Here is a 21,972-nt window from a genome sequence, read left to right as displayed (position 1 = left end):
ATGGAAATATGCAGAATCGGTGTTATGGATTGAACCCGATTACTCGGTATTTTGGTACCTCGGTAAATATTTGTGCGTTTGACAAAATACTCTCAATTAACTGAAAAGCCATATGGCACCATCGACGACAGGCTTAAAACTAATCGGGATGGTAACGTTGCTAACGTGGATAATAACTGTAACTGCATTATCCGACTCCAGGACTTGAAGTGTTTAATTACGTATATGAAGAGTTTATTGCTTTAAAAATTATTGAAAATTAAAATTAAATATAAAAACTGTAGTTTCTTATTGTGCCTATTACAATTATGTAAATAATAACCTATTAAAGTTGTTATTGTTGATAATATTATAGTGTTATCAACATAAATATTATTACTAACTTATTCCCCAATAATGTCTTTGAATATAAAATAATTAATTAATATAATATATTTATGTATATTATTTTGTGCGGAATTTAAAAATAATAAATAAATAATAAATAATAACTTAATATATAATTCACTATATCCCTATTGTGTAGGTAAATAGAATGAAAATTCTTCCGATTATTTTCATTGTCTATTCAATCTATTTAAATGGACACTATAGACTAATCTGCAACTGAGAATATATGTAAACACACCGGATTTTGCTGTGAAAGTGTATTGCGCACAGATCTAAGGCGGTGACAAACACCAGACGATAAAAACTAATAAAGTGTTAAACGGTCTCAATTCATTAATAAAAATTTTAATTAGAAAACTCTTCTTTATGGCAACTCTGTAAGTCTCAATTCTCTGTACCGTTCCTTCGTCGTAATTTTAACGATTGAAGCATTCCTTTTTGGTGTACTGCATTTCTTAAGGTACAGTTAACGTTGTCGCCATAGCAACTCTCAATGTTCCAATATAAATCGTTCCTTCGTCTTCATTTTGACAATTCTATCATTTCATCTTATTGTTTCGATCAAGCGAAGCTAAAAAAATCCACAGCTTCAACCAAACGCGAATATATACCAATTTATTTAATATTAATAGACAAACGTATCAGATCTTATATACAGAAACAATGGCTTTCCTTGTTAACAACAAATGTCAATACAGCGGTTGTGGTGAAAAGTTTGGTAGTCTGGCTGAATGGATTCAGCATGTAGAGCGTGTCCATGATGTGATAATGCGTAAGTGTATTGCTTTTCGAATTTAATCTACCTCAAAATTTGCATTTTTCTCTGATTTAAGCAATAGGTCCTCCGGATCATCGCATCAACAACGGACCACGTCTCCACCCATCCGTGGCTCCAGTAAACTGCAATAATTGTGAGCCTCCAATTCAGTTGTTGAATGCAAATGGATATGATGGTGCTGGTCCATCATCGCAGTCCGTGTTAGCAACTGCTACTGTTAATAGTAACGCAAATACACCATTTCAGGTACCAACGGTTTCGACAAACAGCAATAATTGTCCACCACCGTTTCAGTCGGTCGTTGCACAAGCAAAGCGCGGTTTTATTCCCAAGATGCATTTAATGGAAATAGTTGGTAATCAAGATGCTGGATCATTTGAGAACGATGACATGCCATCATCATCATCGGCGGTAAAGCGAAAAAGTAATAGTTCTAAAATCTCATACTCAAAGAAGAGAATCTCATCTATTAACCGTAATGTTGAGCCATCCATGGCAAAGACAAATGATGTTCCAACACAACCAACCTCTACATCACCTCCTCCAATATTTAACGAAAGTACACATATTGCCTTGAGTAATTTGACTCCGGATGAAATTGTCCAAAACTCGGTTCTAAGGGCAGATCACTCGCAATTGAAGCCATTTCCTTGTCCCATTCCAGGGTGCAACAAACGATATAAACATTTAAATGGTATAAGATACCATTCGGAGTTGTATGAAAGAGAGTTGGAAAAAAATGCAGATGAACATAAATCGGATTAATAACAATGGTCTGCAACAACAACGACACCTTGGAGAAACGTCGATGAAGAAATGGAACATGTATAAGAGTATTTTTGAGTTAACTCATTTTTGAGTTTGTGTTTAATAAGGTTTCACGGGTCTCTAATAATATATTATTACTTTTAATAATAATATTTTACAAATCTTAATACATTTGTTAAGACATTCAATTGTTATATCCTATGTTATTAAGAATTGTTATGATACATATAATTTTCCTAAAATATCAAGTATTTATTATTTTCTAATGAGATTTTAATACGTTTTTTTTTCAAATCATCTGCTTGAAAATACTGTAATAATTTTAATTGGAAGAAATAATCTGCTTATTTATTTCCCTGTATTTTTGTTCGAATATCTTTGTATTAATAGACAAATCATGTTCTTGACTTTTGGAAGATAATTGAAATGCGAGTAAATGGCAGTTTCTATACCAAATAACTATACAAAATAAAAGATATATTTATTTTATAATTTGAATGGTATTTTTGACATAAAATAATATTTTAATAATTTTTACAATTAAATGGTGAATAATTGATTTGTATGATATGGAAACTATCTTTGGAAGATCGTTTTGTTTCTTCATTGCTAAATCGTATTTCCGTCCTTTTTTTTAGGTAACATAAAGAATATAAATATGAATGAATGGACTTTCTATATAATATGGAATATACTTCTCTACTTAAAAATTTATGAACGTTAGTGTCTGCAATTTTCTAATGGTTCTATCATATATAGTCAAGCACAACAAACTCTATGTCTAGTTGTCTGTTTAGAAAATTTAGTATCATTTGAACCAATCTTAAATAAAATTTTACAAATTGTAAATACTGTCACATAATATATTTAATTAGTTTAACTTATTATTTAGTGGTAGCTTTAGCGTTTAAACGTAGGTCAGAATTGCAACCAATCACAGGTTGCAAGTACATAGCAACCTGTCACGCAAGTACATAGGTATTCTAAATTTTAATAGAAATGGTATCTGGGAGTCCTTTATAAGCGCACATAATTTCATGATTAATAAAAAATAAAATTAATAAAAATCATAGGTGTATATTTTGTTAAGTAAATCTTTGTAAATTAACTGTTTATATTAGTGTCTAAATATAATCAATTTGAATCGTTTAAACTACTTCTAAAATGTTCAATATATCATATTTATAACGCAAGAAATTATAAGTCTTTATCATTTACGAAGTCTGAGACATGGCCATTTAAAAATTTTTTAGGGATTATCTTTAGAGAAAATTATAAAATTTTTTTCCGAAGTATAGGTATTTAATTTTAAAAATGAAGAAAAATTTTAACCCAATTGGTGGTGATGAAGTTAATTCTTGTCAAAGTGTTTTTCACTTGTAAAAGAGTGACTTATGAATGATATATCTAGATCTTGCATTACATAGAGGCTTGCTTATTAACCTAAGCGTTATTGATTATTTCAGGATTTTCATATTTAAGTTAACTAGTAACTCATAACTATATTCCATATGTCAAGAACAGTGCAATATGTCCAGTTGTGTATATGAGAACTTTATTTATTAATTCAGAGCTTGAATAAAGAAACCTCTTTGTTTTATTTTTATTTTAATATTAAATTGTTTTTGATTTGCCTGAAGGCTGATTTTAATTTTAGTTCTTGACTACGTGAACGCAAATACTAAAAATTTTACATTTTGATATGCTTTTGACTTTATTTAGTGTACTGTCATTCGCGTAGTGTACAGTAATAATCATATTGCACAGTACACTATACACTACACAGTTTAATTTCGCTGTCATGAAATGTTATCGCTTAAAGACAGTTTCTATTCTAATTTATCTTCAATTTCTTACATCTAAACTTAAGTACCATAAAAACTCTTTATAAAAAATAATTTAACATAATTATTTAATTTTTTTTTGTTTTTTTTTAATACAATAATTAACTGTGCAATCAGGGATTAAACCATTTGAAAATACAAACATTTCAGTATTAAGTGAAGCGTGCTGAAATGCATTTACCAGTCACTTCACTAAGCTGCCTTCAAGACTTATTCATGTCTGTGATGAACAATAAAGCGAAATTAAATTAAAAAAAAAATTTTTTTATATGATGAAGATTATAATATGTGACATATATACACGTATACATTAACACAAATGTGCATAAATATATTAAACCATGTGTAAACTGAATTTGTATAAAAATTCTTACAAAAGTGCGGTAGATGCAAACATGAATTTGTATGAATGAGTTTTGTAAAAATGGCAGTGGAGGGGAAAATTAAGTGAAACCCGCACAAAATCCTACTCCACCCCAATATAAAAACCTATTTTTGCGTGGTTAACACACACCACCACCACCAACAACAGCAACAACAATATGAGCTAACAGCACAAGCACCAACAACATCAACAGCCCTAAAGCAAGTAGCATCAGCTTACGTCTTTTTTTGTTTTCCTGGGTGGTGAAAGGTGGGAAGATTTAGTAGGCGCGATTTTAAACAAAAGCCTAAAACGATTTGCAAATAAGTCTGGAAGTCTTTACGAAAATAAGGTTGAAAATACGCACGCTTACCGCTGAACTAATACACACATATGTATGTATCTAACCATATCCCGGTACACATTTGAAAAGGTTCTATACCCTGAGAATAAGGGCCACGTGTAGGTTATAAGTGCTACTTTAGCTTGCTAATAGGATTTTAGTTATTTTTAAAATTTAATTGGAAGAACTTTTAGAATTTGGTGATATGCCTATGCACACATTGTGAGATTGTATAGTCTTAAAATTAATGCCTCCAGTACAAATTTATTGCGAAAAATAATGAAAGTAATACACGAGTACATCACTTAGCAACGTATTTAACATATTTTAACATTTTCAATATATATAGAATAAGTGTAAACAGATTACATACAATAACGAAGTAACACTCAGTAAATTATAATTTACACAAGAATATAGTAAAGAACTTGAACTCAGAGAATCACTCAAAGAGCACAATGGATCTTGAAATTCCATTAGTTTAGTAATTCACAGAAATAGTTATAACAATAACAATAATGTATTCAATTTATCATCAGTCGGGCGACGTTTAAAATAACACCCAATAATAGTAGATCTTCTGGAAGAAAGTCGTATTGAAATATTAACAGTCCCTCTATCTAACTAGAAGATAAACTCAGAAATGTAATAACTTAATCACTTATCTAAATATGAACGCCTCTGCTGTACACTTACGAAAATTCGGAGTATAAATCAAAAAGTATGCATGATATTAAATGAGCATAGAGTAGGAATTCTAGAAATACTAACTTTATAAACAAACCAGAATTTCCAGAATAAAAACGTACTGGAATATGCGCTTTAAAATATTAGAGAAATCCATGAAGTAGTTCAAAAATTTTTTAAATGAATCTGATTGACTCACTCAGCCCTCTAGGTATATATAGACGACGCGACTTCACACTTATAAAAATATGTGAAAGCATACAAGAAAACATACTAATATAGGAGGGAGTATGAGTTCTAGAAATACTCACTTCATAAATAATTAAGTCATCATTATTACTAACCTATCTAAATTTATTTGTAGCCTTCTTGAGTACATATTGTCTCTCACCTAATAAAAAAAATTTATAATATATTATATTATTATTCTTTAACATTCAAAGTCATTTCCTTTCCTTTCTAACATAGCGGTGTAAAACGTTTAATGAATTTTTTGAAATATTTTTTATAGTCATCGGTGGTACTTGGTTTTAATCAGTCCAACTCTTTAAGATAAGAGACGTTCGAATAAATTAAAATAATTTTAATTCATCTGATCGAAATCAGCTGAAAAAGATAGGCGATTTTTAACAGCAATAACCTTTTTCTTAACCTTTTTCTTAACACTAAAGTACTATAATGTTTGTGTGAAATGAAATGTTATCGTACAACAAAGCCATCTCTCTGACTATCTAATCGAATTTGTCGCAATTATCTGCGGTACTATTATTCGACCGTCTGGTACGCATTCACTGTAAACGATTTACTTTGAATCAAATAAAACTAGTATCATTATCTAAATTTTGCTTTTCTTACAGTGTTATTTTCTCTCGTCATCTGGTGACTTCCATACTCTGATGTTTTGACGTTTCACGGGGTTGGCAATTCTAATGGCAGTATCGTGGTGGCTGTAGTTAGTTAAAACCCAAAGTTAGACGATTAGAATGACTGTATTTATTTAGTTTCATTCGATGTGGAGTTGCATTTTACAACCGGATGCTGTAACCTAAACAGCAGCAATTGTGTTAAAAGAATCTCACTTCTTCCAAAGGAGAAAACTATAATCAAATGTATGGTTTTAATTGGTACTGAAGAATTTTCTTAGAATTCCAATATGAGCGCTGATGGTACTCACCGTGATGATGAGCCTAACCTGACAAACCTATCCTTAATGACTAAACGATTTGTTTCACTTCGGCTGTATTCAGAAAATTTATTTTTTCTAGTTTTACTACTCTGTTTGGTGGATCAATTTCTTATGGAAAATTCTTATCAAATATTGTATAAGAGTATTGTTATTCTATACTAATATGAATATTCTAATGTAGTAGGAAATGAGCGCGCTGATACCCCTATTTAAATCTCTGCTCTTGTCAGCTACAGTGAGAGATTAATTCATGAGCATTTTTCCGAATGCAAATTGTGACCGCCTCAGCAATCAGGTCAATGGCTACATGGCCAATCTATTCCAAATGTAGAATCTCTGAATTAATACACAGAAGCAAATCAGAGGTATCTAGATTAATATTTGTCTTTACAGGGCACTAGTTGCATAGGCCGGCATGGAGCTAGTCTTGGCCTAACCTGCTCTCAAAGAGAGGATATCAGAACACTTGCTGTGTCTATGTTCAGGCATGGTCAGAACTAGGCTTAAGTTCCTGGGGACCCCTTTCTTTAACACACTCGGCGATATCTCCAGCATTAGCATTGAACAGACTAATAAATGCCTCTGGCTGGTTTTAACTTGACCTTATCTTTTCTACCTATTAGTAGTATTTATTCTACCTAATATGTTAGTAGTAGTAGTAGTATTAGTTTTATTACTTTTTAAATTTGTTGTATTACATAGAAATATATAACAATTATATTATATATATAAAGCTTACAGCTATGGCATTCCGCCCATTATTACGAAAATGGTTCATTTCAAAACCGCTTTCTTAGCTAGTTGAGGAGGATTCGTTCCTCACTTCACCACAACTAACTATTGTAAAAGAGTGCAATATTCCACAAGGATAGGTAAGAGTGTTTTTGTGTCATCCATAAATTGTTTATATTCAGCGGTTGTTGAAAGTCTTAACCGCACCTAATGCTTATTCAGTAGGCAGTGACCAGTTATCACTTCGGCCACTCCATTTTTATTAAATATGATATTACTATATATGTGAATTGCTTAAATGTGTAATCGGAAAAAATCATTAAATGTTTTGAAACCATCTAAAAAGTAATATAAGTATTTCTAAATTATTTCCTATTAATTTAATTATTTCCTATTAAAAATGTTTTTAATTTTTTTTTTTTTTTGAAATTTTAATATTTTTTAATTATTTAATATATTACATAATTGTTTAATTATATTTTATAGAAATTTCATATCAATCAATTTCTTAAGTTATAGAAATATTTAGAATTTTGTAGGAATTCTTTTACGTTGAAAATATATTCAATATTTTCTTTCATCTTAGTACTTTGTTGGTCAGTTCATTAAACCGATTATAAATAATTGATATTTTCAGTCAAATCCAATAATTTGTGTTAAATTTTTATTAAATTAAATTCAATAAATTCATCTTGAAAAATTCTTACACTACAGAAATCTATTTTATGTACTTTCAATCAAATGCCAAAGAATTTTCACAAAAATTGCATGCAGGGTTGAATTTCATGTACACACGCATACATACACACGTTTTGACACACAAATATGCAAACCCACATATACTGCTAACATACTTAATCTTTTCACATTTTGGTTACTTACTTCCATCCAAATGAAAACGCTTTATATAAGCTAAATCGTTGATTGGGACGATTTTAAAGTTCCACGTGAGCAACGCCACCAAAAAGCACAAAAGCAACTCACACAAAACAATAAATTAATAAAACAAAAAAAAACAAAAAACAAAAAAAAATGAAAACAAACATAAACAAACCAATTAGTACACCCACAGTAGCTAAAGCAAATATCCATCAACCCCGCTTTCAAAATAATCATGCAGAACTAGAAGCTCACATGCATACAGCAAATTATGCATGTGTGTGTAGCCAACTACTACTGTAACTCGCACTCTCAACGCAGCTACCAACGTTCATCATGGCAAAATTTCAATTTTACTATTTTTACCATTACATATGTATATAATTTTTTTTTTATTTTGCTAGTTTATGTAAATATTGGGTAATAACCTATGTTGTGTTGATACTCCTTGCCCACCTAATATAAGTACACTTTTGGATGCAAAGCACTACACAACTACACATGCCGACACACATGTACATATGCGGTGAACACATGCTTACCTACGCTTACACATGTACCTTCCGACAGTTAACATTCAACATTCAACTCTTTACGTCAATAAATTCATTGGCTTTGAGTGGATTTGACTGAAATTCTTTTTGAGATTCTCATGCGAATACAAAACTTTGAGAACCGAAAATAAACTCCAACTTTAATCTGTTGTTGTTGTTGTTATTGTTGCTTTTGTTGTTTTTATTGTTTTCGTCGTTGTTATTGCTCTTTTAATAGCAGTCATTTAGAAAATGTTTAAATTATAGAATGTGGAAATATTTTTAGACTTAATTACGTGTGGGCATATCAAATCAAGCCGAAAAAATTTGAATTATTTTGTTAGTTGAGAATTTTGTTAGTTGTGGAAAATAGTGAAGGGAAGGAAGAAAAGGACTTTTAATTTTACACATTTTAATAATTACCGCATTCAAGCATAAGTCACTGAAGCACACAATAAACTGTGATTAATTTTACTGACCCACATAAATGGCGTCTATATCTTTAAAAATGACAAAAATCATAACTTCCTTAAGCGCCGGAGAGTAGTATACTCGTATAAACACACAACTACACTGAAACTATACCTCATTTAAATAAATGAAAATATTTTTTTAATTTTATCATAAATTAAATTTTTTTCATTAAATTTACATTTCGACCTGCTTATTAAAATATTAAAGGTTTAATTATTTAACAAGAAGGGACCTACAGCCATATTAAAAATATATAAAAAAGTCATTTTTTTAATTTCTTTCATTGTTTTCTTTTTTACTTTTTTCTTTCTTTTTTATATTGTTGATGTTATTTTTTTCATATTTTTTTTTTTATTTTTTAATTTTATTATATTTATTTATTTATTTGATTTTTTTTATAGAAACTTTTAGTCAGTAGTGACTATTACTTTAATAGAAACTTTGGTATTTAATAGAAATGTTTCAAAAAGTAGTGAACTACAACAACAAAAATTATTTTTATATTATTTTAATTATACAATTGAATATTTGGCAGATCATACAGCAGTTTCGAGTATTGCCAAATACCCATCATCAGGGGTCTGGGAACTATTTCTTATATTTAATTATTTGTAAATTTGAAGCTCAGAGTTGTTTTTGTTTTATCTTTTTTATCTTATTTTTATTTTTTTGTTTAATTATTGTGTTTTTTTATTTTATTCATTGTATTTTTTTGTAAATATTTTTTCTTTTTTTTCTGTTACTTTTGTTAGTATTTTTTTATTTTTAGTCCCTATTTTTTCTTTTTTTTTTTGTTATTATCTTCTTTTATTTTTCTTTTGTCACCTTTTTTAATTATATTTTTATTCTCTATCTTTTTTTAAATTTTTTTTTTTGCCTTATTTCTGTTTTTATTATTTCGTGTTTCTTACTGTTTTTTGGTTTTTTTTTTATTCATTTTGTTTTGTTTTTTTTTTCTTTTTTTATTTTGTGTTTTTGTTTTCTTGTTATTTTTCTGTTCTTTTTTTATTATTATTTACTACTTTCTTCGTTGTTTTTTTTTAATTTTTTGTTATTTTTTTCCATTTTTTAATTTAATTTTATTTTTTTTTTTGTATTTTAGTGTAACTATTTTATTCTTCTTCTTATTTTTTATATTTTTTTATGTTTTTTTATTATTTTATTTATTCAATTTTTTCAACTCCTTTATTCTAATTTTTTTAACATAAATATAAAAAGGATATACTAGCTGCCTTTGTAAAATCTGAACTTGCAACCCTGTATGCACACAATCTTCCATTTGTAAAATTTCATCAGTATTTAAAATGATTGAATATAAGCGCTTTCAAAAGATTCAAACCAATTCTTAAGTCCTAACGCAATCCATGGAGTTCATTCAAGTACAAAATAAACATTAAGACAAATGGATCTGAATTTTGTCTTAAGGCGATCATTAACTATCGCCTTTCTTCTTTATAGTAAACCTAAAGGACACCGACATCTGTTGGTTTTGTTAAATGCAAAATTGTGAAATCCTAAAAAACGTTAGCACCTAACTAATTAAGCACCTAACTAGTGTAACTAGATCTGAATTAATTAGTGATTTCTTATCTATTACCTTTCATAAATATATTAGAACTAAAGAACACAGACATCTGCTGATTGTGTTAAACATAAAAATAAATCTTTTGCCTATCTTGCCACTTCATATTCTGCTATTAACAAAAAACGAATAAAGTATCTTCAATTATGGAAAAGAATAAAATCAGTGTTTTTTGATAGCGAAAAATATTTTAAGGATTTCCTATAGTCTAAAATTTTCCAAATTTGCTAGTGTGAAGTGCAATAATTGGAAATCCTCAAGGTCTGTGTTCTGGAATTAAGAGATATTATTAGATTTTTTACTAGCTATAAGTTGTCCAGGTTAACCATTTTAAGCTTCAGTAATTAGAAAACCGCACGTCCGGATAAAGTTCATAATTGTATATTTCAACAGGGTTATTGTATGTAACTTCCAAGGCTAACTACTTGTAAAACCTAGCTTATCTCTAAAAAGGATATGGCTGACTCTTGAGCATTAACGACAACTCATTATATAATATATTAAATATTTCATAAAGTCCCTTATTCTTAGCTGATCAATGTCATATGGTTTTACCTCTCAAATCCTCAACTATTGAAACTTTTTGCTATATTCATAAAAGAATGTGATACTTTACTATAATGAATGATAACTACAGCAGATGTCGTAATGCTATTTCAAGTCATACGAATAAGAAGAGAGATGGATATTCGATGCAGATTCCCTTAAATCTCTTCATTTTTGTATGGCACATCCTCTCATGGTTATTGAAAAATATTAGAGGCCACATATTTGCTCTCAAACATGGGTTGCAAAACAGCAAATGCAAATTGATATTTTAGTATGATATTTTAAGTAGGTAGGTAGGAGTGGCTGCCTTGTATCCAAAAGTTCAATTGAGCTCAAATAATGTCACATTGTGATACCACAGAAGTAGCGTTGGTACATACATAGACTAACAGAAACCAACGTCGAAAAAAATAACGACTTCCCTATAACTTAAAGGAAAACCAAGTTGACAGTTCCATGTCCTAAGTCCCTAATATTACAGGATGACAACTCAGTCAAGTCAGTAAGAAAAGAGTCCCCGAAAATTTTTTATCGTCAATTACCCAAAGAAGGGCACTGACACATAAGATAGAGCACGGTCTCTTTGTCATTCTGCGAGCTACAACCGCGACAAAAGTCATTATCGGGTAGACTCAGTCTTATAGCATATCTTCTTATTTCGCAGTGTCCCGCTAGCACAGATACTGTGGTCCTGAGCAGGTTCCACCTTAGTTGAAATAGCTAACTAGTGCGTTTTTTGTCCAAATTAGACCAATGATCTTTTAGTATATTAAAATAATTTCCGAAGTTCAACAATTATGACTACTTCCCTTTACTTCCCTTTAAACACAGTAGGTGAGGAAATAATTACACACATTTTTGTTTCAAATTGTTTCAATTTAACTTTCTTGAAAAATATAAAAATTTAACAAAGCAACACATTCTTTTAAAAATATATCAACTCAATTTTTAATTTTCATATTTTACAGAATATTTTTCTTTTTTCGTAAACGGAAACGGATATTTTGTCAAGCAAATTCGAATAGTTATTGGCTTTACCTCGACATTTTTGTGGAAAACAAATTCTAAAATGTTTACGATGTTAACTGCACTTTTAATCTTTATGTGTCCGTACTATCCTTTTCCAAGTTTTAATGGACGTATGTATAAATTAAAAATAACGTCATCTGATTATATTAAATTCAAATTTTTTCCAGTGTTTTTTTCTCACCAGCATTCAGGTTCTGTTAATAAAACTATACTAGCAAAGCACTTTTTGGTGCTGGTTATTGTAGTAGTCGTCAAATTTTTAATACTAATTGTACAGGTAATTTTTGGATGATCAATAATTTAGAGCTTATACGTGAAATTTTTGTTTTTTTATCGCTTACAGAGAAGATATGGTCCAATATTATACATCCCGATGCTTCAGCAAATTGTAATGATGTTACGTCGGTTTCGCGATGTTGTACGGATTAATAATCAAAATGAAGTGCGACAACCAGAAGCGGAACCAGAGCCTGAGCCTGTACAAAATCCACTAGCTAATCTGCATGAACTTCAGATGCTTTTGCAACACCATAGGCGACGTAGGATGGAAAGGGGTGGAGGTGATGCCGATATATTGGTTTTTAATAATTTACGGGTAATCTTAATGTTAATTATGATCGTTGATACATATATTATATTTTAATTCACTTGATTTATTTTATTTTTTTTTTTTATTTAATTCTATTTTATATTATGTTATTTTATTTCATTTTAGATCATTGTATTTTAATTTACTTTATTATTTTTCATTATTAAAGTTGAACCATTGGCAGCGTCGCCGATGGTAAATTCCAGTGCATTTTATCTGCACAGGCGCTATACCAATCAGTGACAAAACTATGATAAAATCCCACTGATTGGAATATTAAAATTGTGGATTTTGCTGCAGATATCACCAAACAGCAGCTAACAGTATAACAAAACACAGACAAAGAGACCATTGCCTAGAAGTGGTACTAACATGACGGAGTGATAATGCATTGCAAGCAGAATAACGACGACTAGAAGAATTGGATTAACAAACTACGAATCTAATTGTATGGTACTCCGTCATTAAAAATTTCCTTAAGCACAGGAAAAAAAAAGAAGAAAACCACATTTTGACCAGGGTCCAGAAGTTTTATTAATACTACAGTATTTTAAGACAAATTTAAGAGAATAATTATTAACATAATAATTGAACTAACAAACTATGAAATAAACTGCATCGGGTTGTATAGGATCTGTAACAATTGATGTCCTCTACTTATAGTAGAGCAAAAAAATACTACTAGAACCACCGGCCAGAAGATTCTCTGACAATGCAGTATATTAATAATAAACGACACAGTAACCAGCACCAAGAAGTATTATTTGCTTTAGTATATGTTGATATAAATAATGAAGGATAACGACAAACACAAGGATTATAAAAAGAAAATTGACAGAATGAACTGAATCTGGAGTACGGTAAGCCTTTAAAAATGAAATCCTTCAATATATAAAATCCACAAATGTACAATATGAGAAGTGGCTAATATTTTGGTGAAAATTCCGGCATATTGATCCAAATTTAGAAGGATGTCCTTTTGTACAAGAAAACAAAAAAAGCAATATTGAATATAACAAAATTAATTTTGTCTATAATAAATTAATTTTGTTGACATAGACTCTAGAAAAAGATATTACATGTTAAATGCCTCATAATTCAATAAAAATATATTTTTAAATTTTTGAAACATATTTGCGTGTATATATAAATATGCATTCATATTCGTATACTTATTATAAAAATTATCTGCAATTCATAAACTCTTTAATTATAAATATTAAAAAGATTCATATGAACTATATTATATTTAACAAGACATCTGAAAAAAAAGTTAACGGAAATATATACATGTGCTAAGCGTTTGCCAGAATACAGATCCAGTACCTGACTCGAAAAAGGTCTGAGATTTTAAACAAGGAAGTAATGTTCGATTTCACAATATCTTAAGCTGGTCCGCGTTCACTTAAAAAATCTCTCCTAAGCACACTAATAAAATGGTTCTCACTGCCAACAGTGTACCACTACTACGTCTAATAATAGCAATAATAATGATAAACCATATATTAAAATTGATATTCGAAGTAATGTATATTTATTTTCCGATAATAAAATAATTGTCACACTAACATAAGAATCATATACATATCAAGGACTACGTAACAACTACGAATAATCATTATTATAGCTTAACTAAAAGCTGATTTTGTTAAAAGCTAAATCAAGAAAAAAAAAATTTTTATTTAAAATCGGATTAAATATAATTTTTCCGGGAGAAAAAATAAATTTATTTCATAAACCAGCAAAAAATGGTGACAAAATCAATAAACAATATCATTAAGCTGATCTAATCTGATCTGATCTGGTCTAATTACAATAAAAAATACTCTCTCTATTAGTATGAAATGAGATTATATTATCTTAATACTATAATGAATGGTATAATAATTGTTACACTTCATTTTTTTTCTAAACTACAGACTTTGAGGCTAACCATTCCATCTTCAGATTTCTGTTTGTACTACTCTTATAAAATTTTAAACGAATATGTACATATTTGCTTGCTACTACCCCAATTTTGTTATCTAGAAACCTATTCGCTATTTTAAGAGTCAAAATATAATTGCAACAACCAATTAGCAGTTCCAATGGATGAGCTGAAGATTTGGATGATGAGAAGAATTTTTTTGAACAAGGAAAAGAAGAGCCCATGTGTTATTCGAAAAGTATAATAGCAGATGACCGATTAATTTTTTTTTTTTTCGCAACATAGTGAGTGTGATAAACAGAAACAGTTTTGTCCATACATTTACTAAAAGATAATTTTTGAATAATTTCAAATGGTCTTATACCATATTTTTACTGTCTCCTTTAGGCAGTTTTGCTTTTTAAGGTAGCTTATATAAGAATAATTTACCATACAAAGAGCTTTCATATAAATTAACTCATTATAAATAAATCAACTAATTTAAGTCGAAAAATGTTGAATGCAACCTTTAAAAATAAATTTTCCACAAGGGAAGTTATTAAAATGTAAATTATTTGTCATTAGTTTTATATGTAAAAAGGTAAACCAATGAACTATTTATCATGCAATGGAAACGATCAAATGTTAATTTCATTAACATAGATAGTTTTAGCTACAAAGGAAACATGATATTTAGGAACATGATATTTATGAACATGATATTACAGTAACCCACTTATTTAGGTACGCTTAACAATTACATGAACTTAGTTCTTTTAGAGCAGGGTTATCCAAAGCACGACCCGTGGTTAGTGTTTGTGCGGTCCTCGAGATGTTTTCAATCTACTACAATTACGATCATTTTCTTTTGGTGTACTGGTAAAAGTACATTATTTTATTTTAATGGTACACCAAATAAATGAATTTAAATTAATAAAACTAAATTTGACATAATAACCGTATTTTTATTTTCGTTTAAAAAACTACTATGAACGTATGTATTTGTCGGCGACCGCCGACTGCCTCGCGCCCGCAGGGACCTCGCAAAAAGTTACTGACTGTGGATTCTAAGCACTTAATAAATATTTTGAGCAATTTGGTTTGATAATGGCATTAACTATATTCGAAGTATTCCCTAATGTTTATATAGTAATCAGATTCATGTTCACAGTTCCAGTCAGTATAGCTTCGAAAAAAGAAAGAAGCAAAGTTAAAATTGTTTAAGACGTACTAGAAAAATATGATGGTCCAAGAGAGACTATTTTCATTATGATATAATTTAAAAAAAAATAGGGTGATACTAAAAGTAGGAAAATTCATTTATTTTAATTTGTGTTTATTTTAAATTGATTAGCAATAAAACTTTCAATCATACTTTGTCGTATTAGTAATTGTAACTTATTTACTTTTACAACTGGGTTATAAAGGGGGCCTCGGAATTCTGATGTCGCCGACGTGCAGAGTTGGTCTAGCTCCGCCACTGAATCTGTACAGTGATTGGTAATGGCCCGCGATCGCATTAGGTCTGGACCCAGCCATGTTCTAGAGTAACTATTATATAACTCTCAACCATTCTTATTTAACAATAAAAATTGTTATATATGTATTATTAAACTATTGTCGATTGTGTTAAATATACATACAAATCCCAGATAGGAGTAAAATATCGATTTCTATGTATCTACTTATGGTATATTCAACATTTTGTACTATATGTGCTATAGAAAAAAGATATTAAAAATTCTACAAAAAAAATGTTACTTATGAAATAAAAAATCAAGGCAAAGAAAAGTATTTTTCATATTTATCTAATATAAAAAGAACTTTACAGATTTTATATATTATTTGTTTAATTTTATAATTTTTTTTCTTGTTTTGATTTTTTGATATTATTTTTCGCTTCCACTTGATTTTTATTTTTATTATCCTTATCGGTTTTGCTGACCTCAATACTTTTAAACTACTTTTTCTTTCCTCAACTTTGTCATGCTCATTGCAAGTCACCACCACAGCCCGTTCCAGTAGTGCGCTTAACTATGGCTTCGCCATAGAATGGGTGAAATACTTATAATATAACTAGAATTTGGGATACTCTTTAAAGAAATAATACAAAATAATACAAAAAACCTTCATTCCCATATTTTTTTGGGCCAGGTTATTTAAGATTTTTAATTTGTTTCCGTTGTTGGAGCAAACGTGACGACGACAACAAGCAGCGCGTGTCTGTAGTCGTCCTGCCTGATTAAATAAAAAAGTTGAGAGCAATTTAAAAAGAAAATGAAGGAAAAGTTTAATATTTAAAATTTTTGTATATGCGGACAAAAAAGGGGTCGAGGCAACAACAACAACAATATATTTATTGGAAAGCTGTAGTATCACTAAATTAGTTGGGGAACTGTAACATATGCCATGTACGAGTACCTTATTTTGTGATACCTGTCATTTTGTTACGTCGTCTATTTTTCTACCCAGAGAGAATTAATTTAATATATTGAAGTAATTGCGAATTATAAGTTATAAATTATTAGCAAACAAAGAATTTAATAAAATAATTTAAAATTTTATGGTTTTTTGAAAATCAGGCAGTACGTAAAACTTATTATACGAAGTAGGATCAAAAAGTTTCGGAAATTTTTTATTTTGTATAAAGTATTTTAACAGAATTTAATAACAGACACTTGCAGTTAAAAAAATATAAGCTGGAAATTAAGCCAACAGTGGTGTTTCTAGGCAGTATACAAAACTGTTAGGTAAACAATCTAGAAATTCTCTTAATCAAAAATAAATGTATATATTGACTATAAACTAATTAAGAAATTCGAATATTTCCTAAGACTACTGATTATGAGTCATTGGCAATACTCGAAACAGCGTTGTAAAGTCAGCCAAATTTCAATAAATTAAATAAAATTTTCGTCTTTATTTTTTCTTTGCTATTCGACTCCGTCTAACTTTAAAATAGTTTCTTTTCGTGTCACTCTTGGCAAGAAAAAATTATCATTAAAAAATAAATTTTTTTAGTTAAAAATATCTTTCGTTTGAACCACTTTGATTTTCAAAATTTAAAAACTTGATATTTAAACATTAATTCACAAAATATTCACTTTAATTTTAATGTTTTTTCCATCACCAACTAATTCCCACATTGTGCAGTTATGCCAACGTAGCTTCAGTCTCATAAAAAACCAATCAAGTAAAACTCATTATAAGCAAAGTTGCCGACTCTACTATCCAGAAGCCAGGCTCTCCGAAGAGTCTTCAAAGTGCAGTGATACATGCGCACGAATGACATGCTAAGAGACCTCAGGATAGATCCGGTCAAAAAATACATAAAGGTCGAAGCCCTGAAGCTATATGCGAAAACCAAACGGCTGCCCTACTTATGACTATCTAATTTCAGAGTAATCACTAGCCAGACGAGGCGATACGCAGATCTTAGATCAGTTATTGAATAATCACAAAGCTTATGACGTATACACAAATAAGTCAGTGAGATGGGTGTGACTCTGCAGAAACCCCCCAGCTTTCAAAGAGTAAAAGTGCCCAGATCCACTAACCCAGAAAAGGCTCAACATTAGATTTATATTATATATATTTAAATTACACAAATTTTAACATTTTTATGTTAAGTCCGAAAAACTGAAAACGCTTATTGAGCGAAAGAAAAACATTGTTAGACTACGTTCCATCTTAGTAAATTCTAACCAAGCATTATAATCTTTAGCTGTTTAGCCGGGATGTATTCATCATTAATATTAAAGATTTTATAATGAAAACGAACGTATAAAAACGGGTGTCTATGTTATGCTACCACCATGCAGATCACAATCACTTGGCGAATTTGACTAGAGACGTGTGTTCTCAGACTATAGATATAATCTAATCACTAAAAATAATAAATGAAGTCAAATAAACCAAAAACATTAAAATTAAATAATATAACTCAACGTATAGAGTGACTTCCTAATACCTTTCCACTATCATGTACCACAACTATACTTATATAATTATTGAAATGATGTGGATATTTGAAAAATGGTAAAGATGTTCAATTGAACTCAATTGATCGGTATATTTGTACCTCGTTTAACATTTGCTGATCTGGCAAAATATTTGCAGATAACATATACAAAAACATATAGAGTAATGGCTGAAAACTGGGACCGTAACAATTATCATTGAAAAAATAAAAACCAATTAATAACTCTTATTATTTGCATTTTTAAATAAAACTCAAAAAATAATAATTATATTTGATTTATATTCCATTTTTCAGAAATAATAATTATTATCATGTACCTTTTATTTTTTCACGCTCAAATAACTCTCAAACTCAAATAACTCAAAACTTTTTATTTTAAAACGCACAAATAACTGTTATTTTTAGCTTAGAAATGTAAAACTCAAGAATAACTTTTATTTTTGAAAACAAGATATTAATAAAGATTAAGAGAATTAAACAAAATATTAGAAAGATTTATACATACTTAAATAAGAGTTTAGACAATTTTTTGTTCCTGCTTATTTCTTAAAAATGTTTATAAAGAGATTTTGAAAAGTAGTGAACTACAACAACAAACAATTTTATTTATATTATTTTAATTAATTTAATTTTGCGCTGAGCATATAGCTGTTTCGAGTATTGCCAAATATTCATTATCAGTGGTCTTGGAAATAATTCCTGTGTATCATTATTCATAAATAATTTTTTAAGACACTGCAATATCAGGAATCGAACTCGTGCCCTGCCAAATTTGCAGCTCAGAGTAAACGCTCCTTAATCAAATGATCCAAATCCGTACTTGACTTTTATGTTCGCACATTTTTCTGGAATTCTGTTACTTTGCTGTGAATATTTTATTAACAAATTTACTTACTGTCTTTATATCAGAACAAAATCATAAACCAGCTATAGAATAACTGAATTAATTAATTATATTTTTATTTTGAATTGTTTAATTTCAATACTATTCTGTTTGTAGAGGCATTGTTTGCTGCATGATTTATATATTCTTTTCTATGTATAGAATCTAATCTAGGAATGTTATACTGAGAAAGTCATGCTAACTTTTATTTTCGATTCTAGCCTACAGACTAATCGAAATGGAAACGTTGCTAAAGTAGGTAATAACTGTAACTGCATTATCCGACTCCAGGACTTAAAGTGTTCAATTACGTATCTGCAGAGTCTTTTTCTTTAAAAATTAATAAAAATTAAAATTAAATATAAAAACTGTAATTTCTTATTGTGCCTATTACAATTATGTAAATAATATTACCTATTAAAGTTATTATTGTTGATAATATTATAGTTATCAACATAAGTATTATTACTAACTTATTCCCCAATAATGTCTTTGAATATAAAATAATTAATTAATATAATATATTTATGTATATTATTTTGTGCGGAATTTAAAAATAATAAATAAATAATAAATCATAACTTAATATATAATTCACTATATCCCTATTGTGTAGGTTAATAGAAAGAAAATTCTTCCGATTATTTTCATTAAGTCTATTCTATCTATTTAAATTGACACTTTAGACTAATCTGCAACTGAGGAAAAATGTAAACACACCGGATTTTGCTGTGAAAGTGTATTGCGCACAGATCTAAGGCGGTGACAAACACCAGACGATAAAAACTAATAAAGTGTTAAACGGTCTCAATTCATTAATAAAAATTTTAATTAGAAAACACTTCCTTATGGCAACTCTGTAAGTCTGAGTTCTCTGCATCGTTCCTTCGTCGTAATTTTAACGATTGAAGCATTCCTTTTTGGTGTACTGCATTTCTTAAGGTACAGTTAACGTTGTTGCCATGGCAACTATCAATGTTCCAATATAAATCGTTCCTTCGTCTTAATTTTGACAATTCTACCATTCGTTCTTATTGTTTCGACTAAGCGAAGTTAAAAAAATCCACAGCTTCAACTAAACGCGAATATATGTCAGTTAATTTTAATATTAATTAATAAAACAGTTCAGATTTTATATATAGAAACAATGGATTTATTTTTTAACAACAAATGTCACTACAGCGGTTGTGGTGAAAAGTTCGGTAGTCTGACTAAATTGATTCAGCATATAGAGCGTGTCCATAAAGTATTGCCTAACAATATCAATGACGTGATGATGCGTAAGTGTACTGTATTTAGAGTATTTATATTTTTGTGTGATTTGATCAATAGGTCCTCCGGTTCATCGCATTAGTTATGGATCACGTCATCAACCATCAGTATCTCCACTAAACAACATTAATTGTGAACGTCCAATTCAGATGATGAATGAAATTGGTGGTGCTTCTTCATTGCAGTCTGCGTTGGCTACTGATAATGTTGGTAATGGTGCTGCTTCGTCATTGCAGTCCGTGTTAGCACCTGTTATTGTTAACAGTAGTGCAAATTCACCATTTCGGGTACCAATGGCTTTCACAAACAGCAACAATTGCGTACCACCGTATCAGTCTGTCGTTGCACAAGCAAAGCACGGTGCAATTCCCAAAGCGCGGATACAGTCAATGGGACTAGGTGGTAATCGTGATGCTGAATCATTTAAGAAGGATAATATTCCATCATCATCATCGGCGGTAAAGCGAAAAAGTAACAGTTCTAAAATCTCATTCTCAAAGAAGAGAATCTCATCTATTAACCGTAATGTTGAGCCATCTATGCCAAAGTCAAATGATGTTCCAACACAACCAACCTCTATATCATCTCCTCCAAAACTTAACGAAAGTACCCATATTGCCTTAAGTGGTTTGACCCCGGAAGACATTGTCCAAAACTCGGTTCTAAGGGCGGATCACTCGCAATTAAAGCCATTTCCTTGTCCCATTCGTGGTTGCAAGAAAAGGTATAAAAGTTTGAACGGGATTAAGTATCACTCAAAATCTTATGAAAGGGAGTTGAAAAAAATTCGGTTGAGTATAAATCGGATTAATAACTACGGCATGCAACAAACAACCACACCTTGGAGAGATCTCGAAGAAAAAATGGAACATGTAAAAATGTTTTTTTAGTTGACTTACGTTTGCGTTATTATATAACATATTATATATATAATAAGATATTGTAACATTGTTCAACTGAAGCTATGTTCAGTTAAGTAATTTTTCCTTCATTTTTTGAAAGTAATGTATATATGGTAAATAAATAGATTTTTTAAATAAAATTCAGTGAGCATTTGTATTTACAAACTGAATAAAAACTGATGCGATCAGATATTATGTATGGATTCTTTTTAATAGTGTTTGTCTGATAAAGGCTTGAAACTTATATGAAATATTAGTATCAGTCAATAAGTTTGTGTGATTTCGTTGAAAAACTTTGTA

At 29.6% G+C, this 21,972-nt stretch overlaps 3 protein-coding genes across 3 annotated transcripts; all 3 read left to right on the top strand.

The window, feature by feature from the left end:
- The first annotated feature begins 864 nt into the window (after nucleotides 1-864).
- On the top strand, nucleotides 865-2,078 carry LOC119687375. Its single transcript, XM_038101664.1, has 2 exons — nucleotides 865-1,162; nucleotides 1,224-2,078. The coding sequence occupies exons 1-2, from the start codon at nucleotides 1,054-1,056 to the stop codon at nucleotides 1,931-1,933; spliced, it is 819 nt and encodes a 272-aa protein (XP_037957592.1). The 5' UTR covers nucleotides 865-1,053; the 3' UTR covers nucleotides 1,934-2,078.
- A 9,997-nt stretch (nucleotides 2,079-12,075) lies between these two features.
- On the top strand, nucleotides 12,076-13,860 carry LOC119687376. The gene is made up of 4 exons (XM_038101665.1): nucleotides 12,076-12,248; nucleotides 12,306-12,415; nucleotides 12,482-12,733; nucleotides 12,897-13,860. Exons 1-4 carry the CDS (start codon nucleotides 12,179-12,181, stop codon nucleotides 12,924-12,926), a joined length of 462 nt encoding a protein of 153 aa, XP_037957593.1. The 5' UTR covers nucleotides 12,076-12,178; the 3' UTR covers nucleotides 12,927-13,860.
- A 6,701-nt stretch (nucleotides 13,861-20,561) lies between these two features.
- LOC119687370 lies at nucleotides 20,562-21,738 on the top strand. The gene is made up of 2 exons (XM_038101661.1): nucleotides 20,562-20,778; nucleotides 20,831-21,738. Exons 1-2 carry the CDS (start codon nucleotides 20,646-20,648, stop codon nucleotides 21,658-21,660), a joined length of 963 nt encoding a protein of 320 aa, XP_037957589.1. The 5' UTR covers nucleotides 20,562-20,645; the 3' UTR covers nucleotides 21,661-21,738.
- Nucleotides 21,739-21,972: the final 234 nt, after the last annotated feature.

This window comes from Teleopsis dalmanni, chromosome X (assembly GCF_002237135.1).
Source record: "Teleopsis dalmanni isolate 2A chromosome X, ASM223713v2, whole genome shotgun sequence".
Classification (NCBI taxonomy): domain Eukaryota; kingdom Metazoa; phylum Arthropoda; class Insecta; order Diptera; family Diopsidae; genus Teleopsis; species Teleopsis dalmanni.
Note: the sequence above shows the minus strand (reverse complement) of the source record. Positions and strands in the feature narration are given on the sequence as shown.